At 41.9% G+C, this 27,340-nt stretch overlaps 1 protein-coding gene across 2 annotated transcripts; it reads left to right on the top strand.

Moving 5' to 3' along the window:
* The first annotated feature begins 470 nt into the window (after window positions 1-470).
* On the top strand, window positions 471-27,340 carry LOC102922861 (vomeronasal type-2 receptor 26). Of its 2 annotated transcripts, none has more exons than XM_076571133.1 (6): window positions 471-679; window positions 9,712-10,003; window positions 15,737-16,534; window positions 18,659-18,868; window positions 23,607-23,730; window positions 26,433-27,340. In XM_076571133.1, the coding sequence occupies exons 1-6, from the start codon at window positions 471-473 to the stop codon at window positions 27,338-27,340; spliced, it is 2,541 nt and encodes an 846-aa protein (XP_076427248.1). The 2 variants fall into 2 exon arrangements, with proteins under 2 accessions (XP_076427248.1, XP_076427244.1); XM_076571129.1 differs by having other exon boundaries at window positions 18,659-18,898.

Here is a 27,340-nt window from a genome sequence, read left to right as displayed (position 1 = left end):
AAAATTCTTTAAGGAACAGCAAAGATCACCCAGAACATAGAGTATGAAAGAAATATTTTACTTCAGCCACTGGGCTGTTTGTTTCTTGTACCTACTTGGGTCTCTCTGCAGAACAGTGCCCCGAAGACAGATGATCCTGCAATTGAAAGTCCCCAAGGAGACAGTCAGACCTGTTGTTGCCTTTCCTGTAGTCTGCAGATGATGCCCAGAGCTGTGACCTTGGATGCAGAGAGGCCACGAAGCCTCAGGAGAAGGGGATAAAACTTTTCATGTCTCTGGGATTTAGTGGCCACCAACCTCCACCACCTCACAATCAATATTCTCCCCACAGCCTGAAAGCCCAGGCTCCCAGTAGGTTTTAGCCTGAGGTCCTCGATCAAGGGCAGTCTCCCAGATAAAAGCCCCCTTCACTGCTAGCCACTGCCCCATGTGGGGCTGTCCTGTCACTGGCTGCCTGGCCCCCAGCAGGCATGTGGCTGTGTACTCTCCTTCCTGTTCTCTTTGGCTGTCTCTCTGGGTCTGCCTTTTCTGCACCAAGAGCCTGGCTGTTGCCAAGTCAGAGGCCTCGCTTTGACCGTCCTGGAGATGTAATAGTGGGGGGCAGCTTTTCCATCTTTGACCTCTCTATTGGTAACCTGTCTGAATTCACTGCCCCACCATCTGGGCTTGTGGCTTCAGGGTAAGTGCTGGATGTGGGATAGGAATCTCTGAAATCCCGAAGCAGCTTTACAAGCTTGTGTGAAGTCTTTGATAAGGGTTGTTTCTTATAGTCTCATATAGATGGCCACCACTTTTCTCTGTGTATACTTGCAGTACCTCTGTTTTTCTCCTTTTATATCACCTCTGTGTGTCTGTCTTTCTTATTTGTAGCAGACTGAAATACTCAAGTACTGGCTGTAATGTATGTGCTCCAAACACCAGGGGGGCGATTCTTGATTCTTTTGTATATCCTTGGTTCCTAAAGTGGTGTCTAGGTAAGTGTGGTTGTTGAGTGCGTTAATGTGTAAATAATAGATTTTTCATTATTTATCAGCCTCCCCTGATTCTTCTGTATTATATTCCTTTTGCTTGTTATTTTTTCTAAGCCTCCTAAGCCTCTAATTCACTAGGTAGTCAAAGATGACCTTGAATTTCTGATGCCCCTGCCTCTACCTTCTGAATGCTGAGATGATTGAATCATATCACCAACTCAGTTTCTTAGGTGCTGGAGATCAAACTTATGACCTGAGCCATCCACAGTCCCACTTTAGGATATTTTTCCCCCCAGCTTTTCCAAGACACTCTTGCACGCAGTAGTATTCAAAACAATCATTTGGGATATTACTTGGTTTTTTATGTTTGTATTTAGCTTTATTGCTTTTTAATTGCTACAATGACTGAGCATAGGGCATATGGCTGCACTCCTACCTTCAGGAAGCTGAGGCAGGAGCATTATTAGTTACAGGCAAGAATGTGGTATGTAATGAGACCTGAGTCATAAAGAGTTGGTAAGAGAGTTTTCTAAACTAAGTACCATCATTTTTTTGTTTTTTCTTTTCATTTTTATTAAGACATTTTCTATTTACTTTACACACCAACCACAGATTCCCACCTCTTCCTTCTTCCCATCCCCTAGCCTTCCCTCCCAGGCCACTCCCCCAATTCCCATATTTTCCAAATCAAGGTCTCCCATGGGGAGTCAGCAGAGCCTGGCATACTCAGCTGAGGCAGCTCCCAGCCCCTCCCAGCTGCACCAAGACTGTTGAAGGTGTCACACCCTAGGCACTGGGCTCCAAAAAGCCTACCCATGCCCCAGGGAGCAGATCCTGATACCTCTGTCTGGTGTCCCCTAAACAGTTCACGCTCAACAACTGTCTCCCATATTCAGAGGGCCTAGTCTAGTCCTATGGTGGTTCCATGGATATTAGTCCACAGTTCATGGGTTTCCAATAGTGTGGCTAGTCACCTCTGCACATTTTTCTGTCATGATCTTGATATCCCCTGCCCACAGAATCCCTCCTCTCTGCATTCAATTGGATTCCTTCGCTCAGCCTGGTGCCGTGGATCTCTGCATCTGCTTCCATCAGTCACTAGATAAAGGCTCTATGATGACAGGGTATTCACTAGACTGGTCACCAGAGTAGACCAGACCAGGTTACCTTCTCAGTCATTGCCAGTAGTCCAAGGTGGGGTCATCCTTGTGGATTCCTGAGTGCTTCTTCAGCACTCTGCCTTTTCCTATTCCCATGATGTCTTCATTTATCATGGTATCTCTTTCCTTGCTCTCCCAATCTGTTCCTGTTCCAGCTTGATCCACCCGTTTCCTTATGTTGTCATCCCCCATTCTTTACCCTCCATTATCACCCCCCTCTCCCAGTTTGCTCATGTAGATTTCATCTATTTCTCTTTCCCTGGGATATCTATGTCTCTCTCTTAGCGTCCCTCCTTGTTAGCTAGCTTCTCTGGAGCTGTGGGATGTAGTTTTGTTATCCCTTGTCTTACATCTAGTATCCACTTATGAGTGAGTATATACTATGTTTGTATTTATGAGTCTGGATTACCTCACTCAGGATGATATTTTCTAGTTCCATCCATTTGCCTGCAAATTTAATGATATCATTGTGTTTGTTTTTTTTTTTTACTGCTGAGTAGTATTTCATTGTATATATGTACCACATTTTCTTTATGCATTCTTCAGTTGAGGGGTATCTATGTTCTTGCTATTACAAATAATGCTGATATGAATATAGTTGAGCATGTGTCCTGGTGGTAAGATTGAACATTCCTTGGGTATATGCCCAAGAGTTATATAACTGGTCCTTGAAGAAGACTTATTCTCAATTTTCTGAGAAACTGCCATACTGATTTCCAAAGTGGCTGTACAAGTTTGCATTCCCACCAACAATGGAGGGTTGTTCCCCTTGCTCCACATCATCTCCAATATAAGCTGTCTTCAGTGTTTTTGATCTTAGTCATTTTGACAGGTGTAACATGGTATCTCAGAGTTGTTTTGATTTGCATTACCCTGATGACTAAGGATGTTGAGCAATTCCTTAAATGTCTTTCAGCCATTTGAGATTCTTCTGTTGAGAATTCTCTGTTAAGCTCTGTAACCCATTTTTTTTAAATTGGAATGTTCAGTATTTTGAAGTCTAGCTTTTTGAGTTCCTCATATATTTTGTAGATCAGCCCTTTGTCAGATGTGGGGTTGGTGAAGATCTTTTCCCATTCTGTAGGCTGTTGTTTTGTCTTATTTACTGTGTCCTTTGCTTTACAAATGCTTCTCAGTTTCAGGAGGTCCCATTTGTTAATTGTTTCTCTCAGTGTCTGTGCTACTGTTGTTATATTTAGTAAGTGGTCTCCTGTGCCTATGCATTCAAGACTACTTCCTTTTTTTCTCTTCTATCAAGTTCAGTGTAACTGGATTTATGTTGAGGTCTTTGATCCACTTGCATGGTGACAGATATGGATCTATTTACAGTCTTCTGTATATTGACATCCATTTATGCCAGCACCATTTGTTGAAGATGTTTTCTTTTTCCCATTGTACAGTTTTGGCCTCTTTGTCGAAAATCATATATTCATAGGTGTGTACATTAATGTCAGGGTCTTCAGTTTGATTCCATTGGTCCACATCTTGGTATTTATGCAAGCACCAAGCTGTTATTATTACTATAGCTCTATAGTAGAGCTTGAGGTCAGGGATGGTAATACCTCCAGAGGTTGCTTTATTATACAGGTTTATTTTTAGCTATCCTAGGTTTTTTTGTTTTTCCATATAAAGTTAAGTTTTGTTTTTTCCAAGTCTGTGAAGAATTGTGTTGGTATTTTGATGGGTATTGCATTGAATCTGTATTGAATCTGTACATTGCTTTTGGTAAGCTTGCCATTTTTAATATGTTAATCCTACCTATCCATGAGCATGGGTGATCTTTACATTTTCTGATATCTTCTTCGATTTCTTTCTTCAGAGACTTAAATTCTTATCATACAGGTCATTTACTTGCTTAGTTAGAGTTACCTGAAGATATTTTATATTATTTGTGGCTATTGTAAAGGGTGATGTTTCTTTGGTTTCTTTCTCAGCCCATTTATCATTTATATGTAGGAGGGATACTGTTTTTTTTTTAATTAATCTTGTATCTTGCCACCTTACTGAAGGAGTTTATCAGCTGTAGGAGTGCCCTGGTAGAATTTTTTTGGTCACTAATGTATACTATCATATCGTCTGCAAATAGTGAAAGTTTGAATTCTTCATTTCCAATTTATATCCCCTTGGTCACCTTTTGTTGTCTTATTGCTCTAGCTAGAACTTCAAGTACTATATTGAGCAAGGATGGGGAGAGTGGACAGCCTTGTCTTGTTCCTGATTTTAGTGGAATTGCTTTGAGTTTCTCTCCATTTAACTTGGTTGTTGCTGTTGGCTTGCTGTAAATTGCCTTTATTATGTTTAGGTATGTTCCTTGTGTTCCTGATCTATCTAGAACCTTTGCAATGAAGGGGTATTGGATATCGTTGAAGGCTTTTTCAGCATTTAATGAGATGGTCATGTGTTTTTTTCTTTTGGTTTGTTTATATGGTGTATTACATTGACAGATTTTTGTATGTTGAACCATCCTTGCCTCCCTGGGATGAAGCCTACTTGGTCATGGTGGATAATTTTTTTGATGTGTTCCTGGATTTGGTTAGCCAGTATTTTATTGAGTATTTTTGCATCCATGTTCATGAGGGAGATGAGTCTGTAGTTCTCTTTCTTTGTTGCATCTTTGTGTGGTTTGGGTATCAGGATAACTGTAGCCTCATAAAAAGAGTTTGGTAATGTTCTTCTGTTTCTATTGTGTGGAACAATCTGAAGAGTATTGGCATTAGCTCTTCTTTGAAAATCTGGTAGACTTCTGTGCTGAAACTATCTGGTCCTGGGCATTTTTTTCACTGAGAGACTTTTAATGACTGTTTCTATTTCCTTAGGGGTTATTGGTCTATTTAAATAGTTTATATGGTCTTGATTTAACTTTGTTATGTGATACCTATTCAGAAAAAATGTCCACTTTTTTCAGATTTTTCCAATTTCGTGGAGTACAGGTTTTTGAAGTTTATGATTCTCTGGATTTCCTCATTGTCTGTTGTTATGCCCCCTTTTCATTTCTGATTTTGTTAATTTGAATGCTTTCTCTCTGCTGTTTGGTTAGTTTGGATAAGGTCTTGTCTATCTTGTTGATTTTCTCAAAGAACCAACTCTTTGTTTCATTGATTTTTTGTATTGTTCTCTTTATTTCTATTTTATTGATTTCAGCCCTCAATTCGATTATTTCCTTGCGTTTGTTTCTCCTGGGTGAGTTTGCTTCTTTTTATTCTAGAGCTTTCAGGTGTACTGTTAAGTCACTAGTGTTAGATTTCTCCAACTTCTTTATATGGACATTTAATGCTATGAATTTCCCTCTTAGCACTGCTTTCATGGTTTCCCATAAGTTTGGGTGTGTTGTACATTTGTTTTCATTGAATTTTAGGAAATGTTTAATTTCTTTCTTTATTTGTCCTTGACACATTGGTGATTCAATTAGGCATTATTCAGTTTCCATGAGATTGTAGGCTTTCTGTAATTTTTGTTGTTGTTGAAATGTAACTTTGTTCCATGGTAGTCCGATAAGACACACGAGGTTATTCCAATTTTTTTTTGTATCTGTTGGGATTTGCTTTGTGACCAATCATGTGGTCAGTTTTAGAGAAGGTTACGTGGGGTGCTGAGAAGAGGTATATTCTTTTGTGTTTGGGTGGAATCTTCTGTAGATATCTATTAAGTCCATTTGAGTCATAATGTCTGTTAGTTCCCTTATTTCTCTGTTAAGTTTCTGCCTGCTAGAGCTGTTTATTGGTGAGAGTGGGGTGTTGAAGTGCCCACTACTAGTGTATGAAGTTTTATAGGAGGATTTTGCTTTTGTAACATTTCTTTTACAAATGTGGGTGCCCTTGTATTTGGGGCATAAATATTTAGAATTGAGACTTTATTTTGTCGGATTTTCCCTGTGATAAATATGTAATGTCCTTCCTGATCTCTTTTGATTGATTTTAGTTTGAAGTCTATTTTATTAGATATTAGAATAGCTACACCAGCTTGCTTCTTAAATCCACTTGATTAGAAAGTCTTTTTCCAGCCTTTTATTCTGAAGTAGTGTCTGTCTTTGACGTTGAGGTGTGTTTTTTATGCAGCGGAAGGATGGATCTTGTTTTCATATTCATTCTGTTAGCTTGTGTCTTTTTATAGATGAGTTGAGACCATTGATATTAATGGATATTAATGACAAGTTATTGTGAATTCCTGTTATTTTTTGGTGGTAGTGTTATATGTTTCCCGTCTCTGGTATTCGTTGGTGTGGGACTATCTATTGCATGTGTCTTCATGGGTGTATCTAACTTCCTTATGTTGGATTTTTCTTTCTAGTGCTTTCTATAGAATTGAGAAACTCTCAATTCTATAGAAATTATAGGGCTGGATTTGTGGAAAGATATTGTTTAAATGTGGTTTTATCATGGAATATTTTGTTTACTAAATCTATGCTGATTGACAGTTTTGCTGGGTATAATATTTGACATCCATGGTCTCTTATTGTCTATATATTGCCTGTCCAGGACCTTCTGGCTTTTAGATTCGCTATTGAGAAATCAGGTGTTATTCTTATGGATCTGCCTTTATATGCATGTTACCTTTCCTTTGCATCTCTTAATATTTTTCTTTATTCTGTGGTTTGATTATTATGTGGTGAGGGGACTTTTTTTTGGATCCAGTCTATTTGTTGGTCTGTAAGCTTCACGTATCTTTATAGGCATTTCCAGCTTTAGGTTGGGAAAATTTTCTTCTATGATTTCATTGAATATATTTTCTGTGCCATTGAGTTGGTATTCTTCTCCTTCTTTTATTCCTATTATTCTTAGTTTTGGTGTTTTCATGGTGTCCCAAATTTCCTGGACATTTTGGGTTACAACTTTGTTGGCTTTAGTGTTTTTTTTGATGAATCTATTTCCTCTATTGTACCTTCAATGCCAGGGATTCTCTTTTCCATCTCTTGCATTCTGTTGGTTATGCTTGCATCCGTAAGTTCCTGTTCATTTACTTAAATTTTCCACTTCAATCACTTCCTTAGTTTATTTCTTATTTATTTCAATTTTGTTTTTCAAATATTGAACTGTTTCTCTCACCTGTTCAATTGCTTTCTCTTGGCTTTCTTTAAGGGATTTACTGATTTCTTCCAATTTTTTGTTTGACTTTTCCTCTAATTCTTTAAGGGAACTTTTCATTTCCTCTTTAAACATCTCTATCATCTTCTTAAAGTTCTTTTTATGGTCGATTTCTTCTGTGTTGGGATGTTCAGGTCTTGCTGATGTAGGCTCTGATAGAGCAATATTGGTTTTTATGTTGTTGAGTATATTTTTACACTGGCGTCTACCCCATCTCTTTCTCCACTTGGTCTTAGCAGTGTGTGTGTCTTAGGGAGCATCTCTTGGTCTGATTGATATTCTTGGTCTAGTGGGAGCTCTTGGTCTAGTCGGTGCTGATGGATTCTTTGTCTCAAAGAACAGCTCTAAGTCCAATTGGCAATTGTGGGCTCTGTCTTAGAGAGTAGCTGCAATCTCTTAGTCCAATTTGGTGCTGGCAGGCTCTGTCTACCATCATTTTATAATCAGCGACATATGCAAAAACATTTCACTACTGATTTTTCACATTTATCATCATTTATATTACTTTTTTTTGAGACAGTATCCTACTTTGTTCTCTGACTAGTCTGGAACTCCTTGTGCAGTTCATACTAGCCCTGACACTCAGGATTACAGGTGGGGAACAACACAGTGGCCACAATGGCTTATCCTTGAGTTTTTTTGAGAGAAGGTCTTACTGTGTAGATGATGTTAGCCTAGAACTCATTATCTTCCTGCCTCCATAAGCTGATTTCTGGAGTCACAAATGTGTGCCACTGTACCTGGATCCCATGTTGTTTTTTAAGAAAACGCATAGTAATTATATGTGTGTTTTGGGTACAAAGATGTATTTAATGACCATTTACAATATAGAATATTTCATTAACTCACCAATAAACCCACCACATTGCATACTTATGTTTTGGTGATGTGAATATTTAAAATCCAACCTGGGAATTGGAGACAGGAGAATCTGTAAGTGAAGCTCTTAGGTTCTGGGGAAATTTCTGTGTTGTTGACTTGTCTGCTGTGCAAGTCTGAAGACCTGAGATTGAATTTCTAGCACCCATGTTTTCACATGGTGAGCCCAGCATGTTGAGAATCTGTAACCCTGGTTAGGAACAGTGAGACAGGCAGATTTCAAAGGTCACTAGCTGGCCAGTCTTACTGAATGGATGAGGTCCAGGTTCAGTGATATAACCTGTCTCACAAAATAAGGTGAAGAGGGGCCCTTGAGATGCCTTATGGGTAAAGTGCTTCGCATGCAAGCTTCATAGATGACCTAAGCCCTCTCTGAAACCCACGTAAATGAGGAAGGAAAGAATTGACTCAAAAGGTGTTTCCTGACCTCCATATGTTGTTGCATGTTTTGGTCTGTTGACACATCATATACACACATGCACACAGAATAATGTTTTTTAAAGGTGGAGAAGCAATTGTGAAAGATATCCTGACATCCCATCAGCCCTTACCCCCTTGGTGATATACCCATGCACACACATACTAACTCTGACACACACACACACACACACACACACACACACACACACACCATGCTTGAACACAATGCTAGAGGTCTTCTGTCTTGTACATGCATGCATACACATATACATAAGATGATTGGGGTCATTTTTGGCTAAATAGTGAGTATGAGGTCAGACTGGGTGGTGTGGCGACTCTGCATCAAAACAAAAAAATCTACTCTCAACATTAACATTTAGAAAAAATACACCAACATTAGCTGGATGTGGCGGTATTTTCTTTAATCCCAGCACTCAAGATTCAGAGGTAGGTGGATCTCTGTGATGTCCAGGCTAGCCAGGGTTAAACAGAGTCTTTCTGTCTGAACAGCCGCATATTTGTATATGCACATATATAACCCCCTCTTCTCCTTTCAACATGTCCCATGTGTCAGTTCATGGCCTTTTATTCTTTAATTATTTTGTTGCATAAATATGCAAACAAATATATCAATACATCAATGTGACCTGTTGAGTTAGTTTAGTGTTCCTTGTATGTATATGTTTGAAAATTTTATTGCATTTTTGTTGCTTTCCTATGTTTATAATATGCATTTTGTTTAATTCTCACCCCCCCTTTCTTACCTTCCTTTCACACTTGCCCTTCCTTCCTCCTCTATACAGGTCCCTGACCCACATTCATGGCTTTTTGTTTCATTGGCCATTGATTTTTTTTTCTTATTTTCTTTTTCTTTTTTTGTTTTTTCCAGACAAGATTTCTCTGGTAGCCCTAGCTATTCAAGAACTCACGTTTGAATGCTGGGATTAACAAGTGTTCTACCACACCAGATTATTTAATATATCTTCACTTATCCCTCCCGTCTTCTGAAACTGCCCCTCTGATTACTGTCTCCACATTCCCTCTGTTCCCTTTGTGCGTTCTAAACTGTGTTTCTCTGCACATCTGTGTGTAAGAATTTGTGGAGATGTAGGTTTTTCATGTATCCCTTGAGTCACTGTGTTTATTCTTGTTCCATTTACCCCATCATGAATGATGACTGTGGCCTTCTCTTTCCCTCAGCGTTTCCAACTGGGGCTACCGGGTGGCCCAGAGTTTTGTCTTTGCCATTGAGGAGATTAATAGGAGTGCTTACTTGTTGCCCAATGTGACCCTGGGCTTCTCTATTCGAAACTCTGGGGACTCAGTGCATGGAGCCCTCCATGAGACAATGAGCTTTCTCACGAGGCAGGAGGAGCCCATCCCCAACTACACATGCCAGCATGGCTCTCCTCAGGCTGCCTTAGTTGGGGACACGCGGTCATCCCTGTCTGTCTCCATGGCCAGACTTCTGGGACTTTACAAGTTTCCCCAGGTGAGTTGCTCAAGCCTTCTTCCTTCCTGAATGTAGTGCAGTCCCTTAATGATGATAGTGAAAAAGATGGTGATGGTCACAGTAGTGAGCAGCTCTACTGTGGAGCCAGTCTACCTGCAAATATTCTCCATGTCCAACGTGGTTCTCCTACAAGGGTAGAAATGTTAGAGAGAACTATCCTCCCTCTCATTGATGAGAAAACATTGACAACCTTTTTAAAAAATTCTTTAACAGCTTACTTATTATTTATTTATTTATTTATTTTTTAATTCATAAATTGATTTAATTTTATATATCAGCCATGGATTCCCCCGTCCTCCCTACTCCCACCTCCCCGACCTTCCCCCCAGACCATCCCCCATTCCCATCTCCTCCAGGGCAGGGTCTCCCCTGGGGATTCAGCTCAATCTGGTAGATTCAGTTCAGCAGGTCCAGTCCCTTCCTCCCAGGCTGAGCAAAGTTTCCCTGCATAGGCCCCAGGTTCCAAATAGCCAGCTCATGCACTAAGTACAGGTCCTGGTCCCACTGCCTGGGGGCCTCCCAAACAGTTCAAGCCAATCAACTGTCTCACTTATCCAGAGGGCCTGATCCAGTTGGGGGCTCCTCAGCTGTTGGGTCACAGTTCATGTGTTTCTACTAGTTTAGCTATTTGTCCCTCCTCTTTCTCGCCGATTGGACTCCTGAAGCTCTAAGAAATGGGCTATAGAGCTAATCGATTTACATATTTTTATTTTTGATGTATGTGTGTTTTGGTTTTATGTATACATATGTATTACATGTGTGCCTAGAGCCCATAGAAATCTGAAGAGGGCATTGGATTTCCTAGAACCGGAGTTTCAGATGGTTTTTAGCTGCCATGAGAATTCTCAGAACTGAACCTAGATCCTCTGAAAGAGTAGTACATACTGTTAGCTACTGTACCATCTCTATAGATTTTATCATTATTGTTATTATTATTAATATTTTGTGTGTGTGTGTGTGTGTGTGTGTGTGTGTGTGTGTGTGTGTGTGTATACACCCAACATCAGTACCATTCTTCTCATCTTTATGTCAGAGGATGACTTTTAAGAGTCAGTTCCTTTCTTCTAATATGTTGGTTCTGGGGATTAAACTCAGGTTTCTAGGCTTGGTGTCAAACACCTTTACCTGCAGAGACATCTTCCCAGTCCACAGAGAAAACAAACCAACCAACAAAGCCAAAAGCACAACTTAAGAGTAAGCTCTCATGGCTGTAGGTACTAGAGTCTAGGCAATTGGGCTCATGCCACTTGCTCCCATCTACCCTCTGGATGTTCCCTCAAGGTTGGCCATATATGACAATCATCTCTTCAGTTCATAGGTTTAAGAGGTGAGTTGAAAATAAGTTCTCCATTTAAGGTGAAGAATTCAATGACTTTATTTTACCATGATTACCACAATTGATTTAAGAATGTTTTCATCTTCCTGTAAGAGGCTAACCCCTTCAAGCCCATTGGTACCACATCCCATCATTCCTGCCCAGAGACAACCTCTATTCTCCTTTCTGTCTCTGTGGATTTGACATTTTTGGTCCTTTCAGATGACTAAATCACAGTCTTGGCAGCTATCTGGCCTGGCCTCTTTCACTGAGCATGTCTCCAAGGTTCATCCATGTTGTAACAAGAGCCAGCATTTCGTTCCTTATGAATAATTATAATCGTTTGTATGCAAAGACCATGTTTTGCTTATTCATTTATCAGTTCATATACCTTTGATTATGAAATAAGCTCATGTGTTTGAAGACTTAGCCTTCACCCCCAGCTGTGGGCCTGTATTGGAAGGTTATGCAACCTTGAGGAACATGGCCAGTGCACATGGATGGGCCTTAGGGTTTAATATATGGTCCCACTTCCTGTATGTTCTTTGCTTCCTGCTCCATGAAGAATGAGGATTCCCAGGTCCATATCTCCCTCCACGGAGCCATCTGCTGATATGTGTACACTGTCACATGGCTTGTACTTTTTTAATCCCTGAGCCTAAGGCTACCCTTTTTCATTAAAATTGCTTCTTGTCAGGTATTTCTCTCAGACCAATGAGCAATCACTACTAGAGCTGGTTCCTCTTTGGGGCCCTCATGTGTGCTGTTTCTATGAATGTTTGAGTATAGGATTTTTTTTGTCCATATAATTTTGGTTATCATAGGAATGTAGATAAAATTGCTGGGTCAAATGGCAATTCTGTTGAACTAGTTAATCAACCACTAAAATGTTAATTAGCTTTTCCTTGCTGAGACAGACATACCTGAGAGAAACAGCTTAAGAGAAGAAAGATTTATTCTGGCTTAGTTTCTGAAGTTTCACACTTTTGTGGTCTGATGCCATTGTTTCTGGGCCTGTAGTAATCCAGAGCTTCATGGTAGAAGTGTGTAGTGGGACGGATACCCCAGTGGTCAGGAAGCAGAGACATAGGGTGTGGGAGACACAGACATCCACCTGGACACAGCCCCAGAGATCTGGATCCACCCACCTACTTTCCATGGGGTCTATAAAATGCCACCACTATGACTCCATTAAAGGACTAACCATTGATCAGGTCAGAGCCCTCAGGATCCAGTCACTTACCACAGCCCATTGGCTGAGAACTATGTCCCCAACATGTGAATCTTCCGGTAACATCTCAGATTCAAACCATAATAGTCACTTCAAGAACTGGGATGTGGCTCTGTTGCTAGAGCACTTGCCTAGCACACACAAGGCCCAGGTTCTAAACTGTAGTGTTCCTGTAATAGAGCAGTCGGAAGGTGGAAACAGGAGAATCCAGTGTGCCATGTTATCCTTAGCTACATACTGAGATTGAGGCTAGTTGAGACCCCTTCTCAACACACACACACACACACACACACACACACACACACACACACACACACATACACACTATGTGTATAAATATACACACATACACACATGTATATATACATACACAAATGTATATCTATATTCATGCTTTACATTAACATAAGTATTGTATGAAGATTCTGATTTAAATCCATTTGCTTTTCGCTATGAAGTCTCTAAATTTGAGTAAATTCCAGTCTCTTTGAATGTCTCACATTTGTTAATTTTTTTTGTAAGATGGGCTTTCCCCTGTCCTTTGAAACTGGATTGTGTAATTCACAGAACTGTATCCAAGGACTTATTTATCACCACTTTTGGGTAGATTCTCACTAAAGTGCTTCTGAACTTGAGGTTTCTGTAAAGTTTGTAATTTTGTTTCTTGAGACACAGAGTCTTACCCTAAAGACCTAGGTGGCTTTGAACTAACTACGTAGAACAGGCTGGCCATGAAATTGCATTTACATTCTCATGCCTCAGCCTCCCAAATGTTACATTACAGGTATGTTTCACCATGCCCCGCTGTAAAGCAGAATTATTTTTTTTGAAATTATGGTGTAATCAATGTATGTGTATGTGTTTCCATGAGTATATGCTCCTCTCTCTCTCTGTCTCTCTCTGTCTCTGTCTCTCTTGTCTCTGTCTCTCTTTCTCTCTCTCTCTACATCTATGTGCATGCATGCATCTGTGTGTGTGTGTGTGTGTGTGTGTGTGTGTGTGTGTGTGTGTGTGTTTGTGTGAAAGTGTATGAAGCTCTGCATAGGTGTGGAGGCTGTTAGAGGCCATCTGGTGGCCTACTTCATCAATCTCTACCTATCACTTTGAGGTAGAATCTCTCCATTAACCTAGGGCCCATGTTTCCTTGGCTAGGGTGGAAGCAAGTAAGTTCCATCTAGCCTCCTATGTGCACCATTTTTGGAGCTGAGGTTACAGCCATTAAAGGGATGCCCAACTTGTTATGTGGGTACTGGGATCTGAACTATCCTTATGATTTTGCAGACAGTGCTTTTAACCACTGAGGCATGCCTCCATCCTATCTCATTTAGGGATATTTTAATGATTAGAAACCTCATTTCTTACTCTGGGTCTGATGCCATACACAACAGAAAGCTTAATTTATGTCATTGGTGTTGTGTGTGTGTGTGTGTGTGTGTGTGTGTGTGTGTGTGTGTGTGTGTGTTGAGACAACAATTCTCCATGTAATCCAGGCAGCCTGGAACTCTTGTTCCTTTTTTTTGTGATTCCTAAGTGCTGTGAAATAGCATGACCAGAGCAGAAACTTGATGTATTGAACATACCTTAAGAACTTCTAGTTTTTGAACTTGTTGGGCTGCCCGATAAGATTTAGTTTAATTTGAATTTGAGGAACTGTAGAGATTTTTCAGAGGTTAAGAATAATCACTGGCTGCTCTTCTAGTGGATCCAAATTCAATTCCCAGCACCTACATGGTGACTCACAGTCATGTGTAGCTCCATTTAGAGCAATGGGACTCCTTCTGTCCTCGAAGGGCACCAGACACACATGTGGTGCACAATCATACATACAATGAAAACATTCATGCATGGAAAAGAGTAAATATTTGAATATCAATGAAACAATGAATTATTTATAGTCAAACTTATTCTCAACATTTCCATTCAACTATAATTTGTCATTAGTTAAAAATGTGTGTGTAATTGGATATGTTTATAAAAATGATCATTGTTTGTAATCAAACTGAACTGGATATCTTCTATTTTATTGGAGAGCCTGGTAGGACCACCTGCATGAGATTGAGTCAGCCTTATCCCTCCATATGAACCAACAAGATACTAGGGCTTCTGTGTTAAGACAATAAAACTTTTACAGATCTTTTAGTGGCAGGAGAAGGTTTTGCATTCACACCCTGAGGCTGAGCAGCCACATTCTGTGCCCCTTAAAACATACACAGACACAGGTTCCCCACTTGTCACATCTCCAAGAACTCTCTCTTTTGTGAACATGGTACCATCTCTTCCTTGACAACATGTCAAATCAGACTCCTATTTGTCTGAAAACTGGAAAATCTCACTATGTTGGTCTGATATGAGCCGATTGTTATTCTTGCAGGTTGGTTCCTACCATGAACTGATTGTTTCATATCAGTGACAATGAGATGGCTGATGGGGTAAAGCTGCTAGCCAAGCATGATGACGTGAGATTTGGCCTCTGTGATCGACATGGTGGAAGAAGAGACCCAGTTGCCACAATTTGTCTTCTGACCTCTATACATGTATTATCTTATCACACACTACACCACACACACACACACACACACACACACACACACACACACACACACACACAAAATTACAAAAGAAGAATATAACAGTTGGTTGTAAACCAGAGAGTCTTACCAATCCAAGCTGAGGTGCAAGAATGAAATATTAGGGGGCAGGTGAAAGACAGATGCTGAGAGCAGAGGATGTAAAGCTATGGTTCTGGGCTTCATTCCAGAAGCCACAGGGCTGTGTCAGGGATGATCAGCCAGTGAGGGTCACACAGCTGCTTATAGAACCAGCACAATTCTCAAATCAGGATGCACAAGTTTTTCCCTGAAAATTATTTATGTTTTAAAATTTAATACACATTCATGTGTATGTATATGTCTGTGAGTCTGTGCTACAGATGCAGGAGGAAGCCAGAAGAGGGTATCAGATTTCCTGGAGCTGAGTTACAGGACAATGTGAGCCCTCTGATATGGGTGCTAGGAAATGAACTTGGGTATTCTCCAAGAACAATAAGGGCTCTTAACTGCAGAAGCATGTGTCCATCCTCTTCCTTCCCCCATTTAAACCAGACAATCAGCCCATGCTTAATTCCAGATCTCATCCATTTTGCTATCACCTTGCTCTTCCTTGACAGGTCAGTTACTCATCCTCACTACCCAGCCTCAGTGACAAGATCCAGTTCCCATCTTTCCTGCGAACCGTGACTAGTGACCTCACATCCTGCCTTGCAGTGACCCAGCTGATAATTCACTTTCAGTGGTCCTGGGTGATCATTCTGGCCTATGATGATGACTTTGGGCAGCAGGCCAGCTCTCTGGCCACTCAGGAGCTGAGTACAGCTCGTGTGTGCATTGAGTACACCCTCCATGTTCCTTCCCACGAGTCCCTGGAGAAGATTGAGCAGATTGTCCAGAAGATGCAAAAATCCACAGCCAGGGTTGTTCTGGTTTTCCTAAGCAGTTCTAATTTCGAGCTCATCCTGTATGGCTTACTGGATGTCCCTGTCTCAGGCCAGGTCTGGGTCAGCAAGAACATTCTTCACATGGTGCTCACCATCACCGTTCCAGGCATTTCCCAGGTATTACACAGCACATTTGGCCTTCTGTATCACAGCAGCAGGGCAATTGGCTTCTCTGAGTTCCTTGCTAACCTGCGACCCAGCCAGACCCCAGAAGACATGTTTATAAAGAAGTTCTGGGAGTTCACCTTTGATTGTACATGGCCCCACCAGAGCAGCACAATGACAGAGGGTGTCCAGTTGTGCTCAGGGAATGAGAGTCTGAAAAACAAGCAGTACCCTTTCCCAGAAGTGAGTAAAATTGATGCTGCTTACACAGCTGTCTACAGCATTGCTCATGGCCTGCAAGACATGATAACCCATGGGCACCAGCATGGGAAAGTTACAGACTCTCAGGACTTCAAGTCCTGGCAGGTGAGATAGACATGTGTGGAGTGGGTGATTCAGGTATGTTTGGGGAAGAGGACATTGGTTTCAACTAGGGTATAGAGGTGAAGCTGACTGCACGCTTCAGCAAGGATGCCTCCTACTTGCAACTGAGAGGCATCTTAGAATGAACAATGGACAAGGATTCCACGCTATGTGTGACAGATGAGTCCTGTCCCTGTGGCTTGCCTAACTTTGCAAATACAGGATGCCTAGTAAAATTAATATTTCACATAACAATAATTAGATTGTTTAGTGTCACAAATTTAAGCTTTGGTAAACAGCGGATGACTTTTAGCATAGGCATGCTGCAAAATTAGAATTTTTAACAAATATCCAATGCCATTTATTTATTTTTTATTTTTTGATATATGGTACATGTATGTAGGAACATGTGTGTGAGCATGGAGACACATGTGATGGGGAGCACACTCGTGTACAATATGTGGGAAGGTCTAGGATGATGAGGAATCATTTTTCAATCCTCTTCTATCTTGCTTTGGGGCAGAGTCTTTCACTCAAACTCAGAACTTGTTGATGTGTCGAATCTTGCTAGCCACCTTGTTCTGGGCATCTCCTGTCTCCACCTTCTGAGGATGTAAGTAGAGACTGGCTGCCACATCTACCTGACATTTACGTGCATTCTGTAGATTTGAAGGCTGATTCTCAAGCATTTATGACTTGATTTAATCATGGAGCCATCTCCTAAGCCCTTATTTATTTTTCTATTTTAGGAATATTGATAATTTCATACATTTATCTACATATTTTGGCTATTTTGCCCTGAGTCTTTATCTGTCTTTAAATTTGTCTGAAGTCTGTCTGTCTATCCATTCATCATCCATCCATCCATCCATCCATCCATCCATCCATCCATCCATCCATCCTTCCATCCATCTATCTATCTATCAATCTATATATCTATTTATCTCTTCCAAGGCACTCAGGTTAGCGAAGGTCATGATGTGTAAGAGGACCCCTGGAAGACATTTTGCTCACTGATGAGATAAACAGTGAGAATCGTAGCCAAGGAGGGGGTATGGTTTCATTACCGAAACTCAGATAACCTGAATTTCCTCTATGTGCCTGGTGAAGATCCATATGGTTGTAAACCAGAAGGAGAGTGATAGTTGTTGGCATTTTGGCTGTGGGTGATAGACTAAAATTTACAGGAAGCCCGGCTTGGAGGCCCATGCCTGTCCTCCTAGCACACAGGATATTGAGGCAAACTTGGACTACAAAGCAAGATTCTGCCACAAAATTAAAATATGTGAGTGTTGAAATGTCTGTGTATACTCTATGATGAAGATATAAAGTAAGTTGAGTGAGGAAGTGGTGAAGGGAAGTGAAAGGCAGGAAAAGTTGTCTTTGTATGGAAATATGTGATTTCCAGACAAGAGGATGAGAAGTCTCACCATGGCTAGAAGTGTTGCATTGCAGATGGGAGGGTTAGCATGTGTCAAGACCCTAGAATGGAGGCAAAGAAGAGCATCATGGGTGGGAATAATGCATGATGGGAGACTGTTTGGAGTGAATGGGTGGTCTAGGTGATCTGGGGCCAGTCGGTGGAAGTCCTGCTAGGATTTGGAGTCTACTGACTGTGATGGGAAGACTGAGGACAGTAGTGCATAGCCAAAAGAGACCCTGGAGCAGAAACCACATTGTCATATTTTTGGGTTGAATTTTAAGGCTGTTGAGGTGGCTCATTGGGTAAAGGCACTTGTCTCCAAGCATAAGTTGGATTCTGAGTCCCCCATGGCAGCAGGAGAGAACATTCCTGAGAGTTGTTCTCTGGATTACACAATATGAGTGAGCTACACACACACACACACACACACACACACACACACACACACACACACACACACACACACCATACTAGGTTTAAAAATTATCTTGATTAAAATATTATGTATTATTACTTTATTAAAGCTAAAACATATTTGTGAGTCCTTGAAAATATCACAGGTCCTTGATCTTCCCCATGCCCAATGGGACCAGTCCATGGTTGAAGTGACTCTGTATCATTGCACATGTGAATGGTATGTGCTATTTTCGTCAAGACTCCAGACCTGCCCTAGCTAGTGTACAATGTCTCCCTTCTGTTTTCAGCTGCTTCAAGCCCTCAGGAAGGTACACTTCAAGACTCCTGATGGAAATGAAATTATATTTGATGCTAATGGAGATTTGGTGACAAAATTTGACATTCTCCAAGGGCAGAAGACCCCTGAGGGTGTATTTCACTTGGTCCATGTAGGCATGATAGACCCTCAAGTCTCTTTGGGGAACAAAATGAAGTTCCATTTGATGGAGGATCTTCATGTGAGTTGCCTGAATGCAGAGATGACTCTTGTCTGAGTCTGTTAAAATCAGAGGGAAAATCCAAGTCCAGGATTCCTCATCTCCATTTTTGAAGTAGATGAAGTAGATGTAGCCGTAGATTGCGACACTCAGGGATAGCTGGCTATGCTGTTCACCTACTAAGGGATCTTTCTCTGGATGATCTTGATTCACAAACAAAAATGAAAATATAAAAGCTGGTATTGGGAGATGGCTCAGTGGTTAAAGTATTTGTATGCAGGTACAAGACCCAAACTTTGGATCTCCAGAACACTTGTACACAATGAGTGGGCAGTGTGACTCACCTGTAATTTCAGTCTTGGAAAGTGGAGACAAGGAGATGCATAAAGCAAAGTTGCTAGTAAGACGAGCCATATCAGTGAAGTCTGGGTTTTACTTTGAGCCTCTGCCTTAATGAACATAGTGGAAAAGAAGTTAAGGATGAATCCTGACTTTAACCTTGGTCTTCCACACATACTTGTCATTTAAGAACATGAACCCACCTGGATGTACAAGTGCACATACAAATATTTACACCATATACACATATAAAATAAGGTTGGGGAGAACATAAAAGACATACAAAATAGAATGAGTATCTGCAGCTGGTGCTCCTTTGGAAGTATTTTTAGTGTCTGTGTTTAGGACCTGCTCTGAGAAGAGGAAGACAGTGACACATTAATTTAAGATCTTCCCATGGTCCATCTGGGACATGGGCTCAACAGACACTCAGTGTACTTGTTGTGTTAATATTTTTTCACCCACTAAGACAAATACCTGAGACACAGTTTGAAGTGAGGAAAAGTTTTAATTGTCTCCTGGTTTGAGAGCTCCAAGTTCAGATGTATCCATTGCTTGTGTGTGTGTGTGTGTGTGTGTGTATGTGTGTGTGTGTGTGTGTGTGTGTGTGTTTGAGGCAGTACGTCATGCATGGCAGCAGGCATGTGTGGTGGAAGAGGTTGCTCAGTTCATGGGGCACAGGTAGGGAAGGTAGAGAGCCAGATAGATTAGATAGGTAAACAAGTTACATCTTACCAGTGCATAGCCCCAGTTTCCCATTACCCCCAACTAGATCCCATGTTCTATCTCCAATGTGTAGAATAATTAGTCAGTTTATTAATCCACTGAGGAATTAATCCATTGATTATGTCAGAGGCATTGTCTTGCTTAGGGTTTCTATTGCTGTGAGGAGACATCATGACCACTGTATCTCTCATTAAGTAAAAGCATTTAATGAGGTGGCTTACATTTTCCCAGGTTTATTTGGTCCATTATCATCCTATGGGACATGGTGGCATTCATGCAGAACTGGTGCTGGAGAAGGAGCCAAGAGTCCTACGTCTTGACCTGTAGGCAACAGGAAGTGAACTGGGTCACTGGGTGTGGCTTGAGCATAGATGAGACCTTGAAGTCCATCTCTAGTGTCACACTTCCTCCAACAAGGCCACACCTACTCCAACAAAGCCACATCTCCTAATAGTGCTACTTCCTATGAGCTTATGGAGGCCTATTATGTTCAGACCACCAAATTTCACTACTTACCACTCTATGCTTGTAAAATTATCATAATGCAAGTACATTGAGTCTAATTTCCAAGTTCTCACTGTCTATCATAGTTGAAACAATGTTTAATTGTCCAAAGTTCAGAGTCTCTTCTGAGATTCATGTAGTCTCTTAACTGTAATCCCCTATAAAATCAAAGTCAAAAAACAGATCACACTCTTCCAACATATAATGGCACAGGATGTACATTATTGCTCCAAATGTATAAAATGTATCATAGTGGGAAAATAGTGGACCAAAGCAGGACAGATGACCAGGTGGGAAAACTCTAAACTCTGCATGTTTATGTCAGTTGTTAATATGTTCCTGAAACTCCAACTCCTTTCATCTATGTTAACTGCAACACGCTTCTCATTCTTTTGCTGGTTCCACTCCCTGTTAGTAGCTCTCAACAGCAGGTGTTCCACGGCTCTGGCATTTCCAAAATCTTGGGGACTTCAAGGCAATTCAGGCTTTATCTTCAAAGCTTCATGCAATGGCCTCTTTAGGCCTCCATTCAGGGACTCCCAGGACACATGTCTTGCCTCAGCAGCTTTCCATAGTCTCAGAGGCAATTTCCATAACCCTTTTCTTCTAGCCTAAGAGCCAGAACCACATAGCCAAACTGCCAAGTTCTGTTGCTTACTGGGACTAGAACATGGCCCTCTCATTCAATTACATCTTTATCAGCTTTCTGTTTTTGATGGTTTCCTTCACTGCTTAACTTAGGCTGTCCTGAAACTGGACCTGTAGACTAGGCTGGCCTCAAAGTCAGAGATCCACCTGCATCTGCCTTCTGATTTCTAGGACTAAAGGTGTGCACCACATACCTGACTTTAAGTTTTTCTCTAATTCCTTTTCACAAGTTGGAAATTTAGCTGAGAGGGATCTTGCACTGTGGTCACCAATCCCTTTATTCCATTTCTTAATCTGTTTATCAGCTTGAACACAGGTCTTAGCTCCATTCTAGGTCCTGGTGTTCCTTTTCTCCTCAAACTTTACATTTTGTATTTTTCCTTGCTCTGTTTGTTGCTTTTCATTATAAGTCCTTCTTAGAGTTAACACTAACAACCACACAACACAGTCTATATTCAGCTGTATTGAAATTTTTTTTGCCTATGAAATTAATCCAACATACTTCACTTTAGCCTCAGGCAGGCTCTTTGGACAAAAGCAAAAAAATAACACACTCTTCAACTAATTATCACAAGAACAATCTCTAGGCCACACATTAGTATTCTTCTCTTCTGAAACTTCTTGAGCAATGCCCATTGTTCATCTAATCACACTTTGCACCTCGGTCTCTATGCTCCTACCAGAATGGCCCAGTAAGCACCACTTAAAACTTTCTACTGCTTTTCTAAATGACTTTCTCATGGTCCATATTTATTCAAACAATAACACGATCAGGCCTATCACTTCAATAACCCAGTCCCATTAATCAATTTCTGTCTTAGGCTTTATCTTGTTGTGAAGAGACACCATGACCATGACATCTCTTATAAAGGAAAAACATTTAATTTGGGTGGCTTACATTTTCAGAGGTTTAATCCATTACCATCTTTGTGCAGCAGGCAGACATGGTGCTGGAGAAGTAGCTGAAAGTCCTACATCTTGACCTACTGGCAACAGGAAGTGAACTGGGTCACTGGGCATGGTCTAGCATATATAATACCCTAAAGGCCCCCTCCCCCATGATGACACACTTCCTCCAACAAGGCCACCCCTACTCCAAAAAGCCACATCTCCTGATAGTGCCACTCCTTATGAGTTTATGGGGCCCAATTACATTCAAACCACCACAGGCATCAAGATCCAATCATTCTTTAAATATCCACTGTCAGGTAACCAGGGGTCCACACAGGAGACTTTGGGAAACATTTGAGGTCAAGCCCTGACATTTACTATCACAATTAGAAGCAGTGTTGAGATAGTTATGTCTATGTGTGGAGTGTGGTGCATAGAAATGCCTCAGCTGCCTAATACCAGTGTACATAGAGTTCTCTCTTCTACAACTTTATCTAACGTTGTTCTGGTGGCATCTCCAGTCCATGGTGGCCTTAAGGCTTTCCACATGAGAATGAGATTCCATTTGTTAGATTGTTCAAGCATGAAGACACATGCTATGTCTTCCAAGGACTTCTTTGAAGAGCCTTTCAATGGCCTTGATCATGGGAGGGTTTTCTGCTGTCTCCTGTTGTGGCAGCGATGTCAGCATGCCACACTTCCATCTTCATAATCCTTGCCTGGAGGTTGAGCTCTGCTAAGAAAAACTGAGTCATCTTTGGCAGGTCTGAGGTAAAGGAGAGGATGATTAAGTGTGGTGTGAAAATGTTTGTGTGTGTGTGTGTGTGTGTGTGTGTGTGTGTGTGTGTGTGTGTGTGTTGACGGAGTCAGTACTTAAATTTTTTTCTCTTATTGAAGGTGGATGATACTTTACTATTAGAGTAAGTGAAAAATAGCATTGCAGTCAAACTGCAGGTCTTAACAGCTTCACAGAGGGAGATGGAGAAAAGTAGAGAGTCCATCATGTCTTCTGAGTTAGACATGGAGTGCATCAAGCAGCTCCAAGGCTGTGGAGAGCTTCAGAGAAAGAAATTGAAAGCCATGAGCATCAAGGAAATCATGACTGGGCTGTGGACTTTTGTAATGGCTGCCAATACTTAAAATCCTTTTCAAAGATTTTTTTTGCATATATGGATGTTTCCCTGCATGTATTTTTGTGTACTGTTGTGTGTGCCTGGTGTCTGTTCAGGTCATAAGAGGACACTGGATCCTCTAGAACTGGAGTTACAGTGTGAATTGATATATGGGGGCTTGGAATTAACCCTGCTCTTCTTGAAGAGCAGCCTGCACTTTTAACCACTGAGCCTTCTCTTTGGTCCCAATACCTTTAATTGTTGATATAGGAGTCCCAGAGAGACTGGAAAGACAACATACCAAACTGTTTAGCCATGTTTTCGAATCCCTTAGTCAAGTAAGCCAGATGTAGTCATTCCTATATAACACTCAAAGGTACCTCTTCAGTCTGGCATCTGATGGGATAGACATGTTTTTTCTGACAGTCATCTATCTCATCTAGAGTTCTGTGAGGCAACTCTTCTGTTCTGGTTCTCAGGCTGAGGTCAAGCATCTGTATTCCTGGAGTCCCTGGTGACACTGTGCTCACTGTTACTAGGTGCCCAGCTCTGTCTGCAGTGAAAGCTGCCTTCCAGGGTTCAGCCAAGTGCCCAGGCTGGGAGCCCCCTACTGCTGTTTTGATTGCCGTCCCTGCCCTGAGGGACAGTTTGCAGACCAAAGAGGTAAGGACATGTGGAGCTGGAATCTGGGGAGGGGGTCAAGAGGGCACTGTGAGCCTCCTGTATTTGTCCATTGTCTTTGTTACTGTTCTAGGGCTGTGAAGAGACACCATGACCAAGGCAGCTTCTAAAAGAAAAGCAATTAACTGGGGGCTTATTTAGAGTTTTAAAGTGCAAGCCCATAACTATCATGGCTGGAAGCTTGGCATTAGGCATGCAGGCACGGCACTTCATTAGTAGTTGAGAGATTACATTATGATTCACAGGCAGCAGGCAGGCAGGCAGAGAGGTGGAGAGTGGGCATGGGGAGTTTTATCTTTCAAAGGCCACCCCCCTCTGACACTCCTCATCCAACAAAGCTACACCTCTAAATCCATCCCCCCAAATCCAACAATTATCAAGCAAACATTCAAATATATGAGCCTGTGAGGGTCATTTTCAGTCAATCCACCGCATCTATCTACTGAGATACTGTACAGACTTTTCTTTCCTGTGGAACGTCAGCCAGAACTCTACTCCTATAGTTGTTCTTAAATGCTTTGTCCAGACAGATAAGAGTATGAACCGTCATTGGACTGCATAATGGTTTCTCCTCTAGCAAACACTACACATCTTTGGTCCCCAAACAAGAAACAGGCATAGTCTACTTCCACAAGATTCTATTGGTTCTGTAATGGAGCCCTGGCTTTGGCTCACACTGATGAATTTCATTTGCTTTTTAAACCTCTTTAAGTGGAATTGCCTGGTAGATGTTCTTTTGTGATTTCTTTCCTCCTCTGTATTAGTGGGGTTCATTCCAGAGGTTGAATGGCAGGAGACCACCACATCCCATACTGTTTGAGCTGCAGAACTCATTCCTTCACCATTCTGAAAGCTTGAAATGCAAAGCAAAGTTATCATCAGGGTTGGTGTTTTGTGTGGCCTCACTCTTGCCCTGACACAGTCATCCCCTTACTGTGTGCTCTCATTTCATCGTGTGAATGTGTGTGTGTGTGTGTGTGTGTGTGTGTGTGTGTGTGTGTGTTGTATCCTCTTGGTTTTGGTGTGTGGTTTGATTTTGAGACACTGTCTCACCCACAGCCCTGGCTGGCTTGTCACTCCTCATGTTGACCAGTCTGTCCCCAAACTGATAGAAATCTACCTCCCACTGCCCCTCAAGTACTGAGATTGAAGTCATTCCAGACACACCCAGCCCCAATTCCCTCTTCTTAACAGGATAGCAGCCCTGTTGGAATTAGGGACTAATTCTAACCTGGGGACACCGTTTAAACTTTATTACATCAGCTCCAGTTTACTTATGGCAAAGTATGTCCCATTTTGAGGTGCTTAGAGACAGGACCTGAAGAAATGAATTTTTAGGGCTCAGCTCAGTGCTAAACCTTTTTAATTTGACCAGTTACTGATACTATTGGAAAGAAATGAACCATTAAAAACTCACAGAAGAGACAGGTTGTAGTGGCACATTCCTCTAATCTCAGACTCAGGAGGCAGAGACAGGAGGGATTTTGGGGTTTGATCTGCCAGTATAGTCAACTCAGTGATGTCCAGGTTCAGTGAGAGATCCTGTCTTAAAACCTAAGGTGAAAAGGGGGCTGAGGAGGTGCCTCAATAGTTAGGAACACCCCCACGGTGGTTCACGACCACGTGTACCTCCAGTTTCAGGGAAACTGATGGCAAATTCTGAGTTCTGCAGGCACCAGGCAGGCACATGATTTCCCTATATAGGTATAGACAAAACAGTCAACAAATAAAATAAAATAAGGAATTATAAAATAATAAGCTTCAGAGTCTGGTTAAATGGTTCATCAGTTAAAGTATTCACTGTCAACCCTGACAGTGTAAGTTCAGTACCTGGGACCCACATGGAAGAAGGTGAGCTCCAAATTCCTGACAGTTGTACTGACCTCCACTTGCACACCTTGGCATGTCTGAGCCCATGCAAACATACACACAAACAATAAACAACTAAGTTTGATTAGAAAAATAAGGAAGGGGAAGTGGTTGAGCAATAATATCTGATGATAATGTCTGGTCTTGACAAGTATGTGCATCCACTTACATACATGTGTGCACACTCAAACCTGCACATACACAAACTCACACAATTTAGTTATAGTGGTACATGCCTCTAATCACAGCACTGGAGCGGACATGGAAGAAGGCTTAGGAGTTCAAGGTCATCCTCTGTAACTCAACAAGTTCAAGGCCAGCCTGAGTTACATGAGACACTGTTTGAAGACAGAAACAAGACTCCTCACATAAAACAGATACTGTGATTTTTTTCCTCTGTATCTCTGCCTCTAATATCAGCCATCTGCCTCATCACCAGAAATAACTTATAAATACATGACTTGATGGAAAGGCTAGAAGAGCAGTTAGTGCTTGGGAGCTTCAGAGCTGGTGCAGTTCATATAGTGTTGTAGAAATGATGTCTGTCACTTTGCACAGCTTTGGCACAGGGAGGAGGGGCTTATACCTGCCTCAACAGAATGTGCCAGGCTCTTCTGACTTCCCTTGGGAGACCTTGCCTAGGAGGAGGTGGTCTTAGGGAGTGGGTGGGGGAGGGGGTTGGGCGTAGGAGATGGGAGGACAGGGGAATCTGTGACTGATAGGTAGGATGAATGGAAAATTTCTTAATTAAAAAAATAATAATAAACACCTTTAAAAAAATGAGAAAAGAAATGGTGTTTGTCTGTCCACCATAGACATGAAGAGCTGTCTTCTGTGCCCCAGGGAGCAGTACTCAAGCCACATGAGAGACCGTTGCTTGCCCAGGACAGAGATCTTCCTGGCCTTTGAGGAACCTCTGGGATTCATGCTGGCTTTGGTGGCACTCTTCCTGGCTGGTCTGGCTGTCCTGGTTCTGGGAGTGTTCCTGAAGCACAGAGACAGCCCTGTGGTCAGGGCAAACAACAGAAGTCTCAGCTACTTACTCCTGCTCTCTCTTTGCCTCTGTGCCCTGTGTGCCTTGCTGTTCCTTGGGCGACCCAGTGTCTTGACGTGCCTCCTCCGTCAGACCACCTTTGCTGTGGTGTTCACGGTGGCTGTGTCCTCTGTTCTGGCTAAGACTCTCACAGTGGTCCTGGCCTTCAGGGTCACCAGGCCAGGGGACAGGATCTGGGTATGCCTGAGCCCTGGGGCTTCCACCTCAGTGGTCCTTATTGCTTCCTTCATGCAGGTTGTTCTTTGTGGAGTCTGGCTGGCCACCTCCCCACCATTCCCAGACAGGGATATGGTCTCGGAGCCCCAGCACATTGTCATCCAGTGCCAGGAGGGTTCTGGCACCATCTTCTTCTGTGTGCTGGGCTACTTGGGTTTCCTGGCAGTGGGTACCTTCTCTGTGGCCTTTCTGGCCAGGGGCCTGCCAGATGTCTTCAATGAGACTAAGTTCCTGACCTTCAGCATGCTGCTCTTCTGCAGTGTCTGGACAGCCTTCCTGCCCCTGTACCACAGTGCTCGGGGCAAGTCCACTGTGGCTGTAGAGATCTTCTCTATCCTGGCCTCTACTGCTGGCCTTCTGGGTGGCATCTTCATCCCCAAGTGCTACATCATCTTACTGAAACCAGAGAGGAACACTCCTGCCTGGCTCAGGCAAGGCCACCAGGCACAGTAG

The sequence above is a fragment of the Peromyscus maniculatus genome, chromosome 1, assembly GCF_049852395.1.
Source record: "Peromyscus maniculatus bairdii isolate BWxNUB_F1_BW_parent chromosome 1, HU_Pman_BW_mat_3.1, whole genome shotgun sequence".
NCBI classification, from domain to species: domain Eukaryota; kingdom Metazoa; phylum Chordata; class Mammalia; order Rodentia; family Cricetidae; genus Peromyscus; species Peromyscus maniculatus.
This window is presented reverse-complemented; position numbering and strand designations above follow the sequence as displayed.

Coding starts and splice junctions, on each gene's coding strand:
- LOC102922861 (XM_076571129.1), top strand. CDS start 471: ATGTGGCTGTGTACTCTCCTTCCTGTTCTCTTTGGCTGTCTCTCTGGG. Junction 16,535..18,658: donor AGGACTTCAAGTCCTGGCAG/GTGAGATAGACA, acceptor TTCTGTTTTCAG/CTGCTTCAAGCCCTCAGGAA. Junction 18,899..23,606: donor TGAATGCAGAGATGACTCTT/GTCTGAGTCTGT, acceptor CACTGTTACTAG/GTGCCCAGCTCTGTCTGCAG.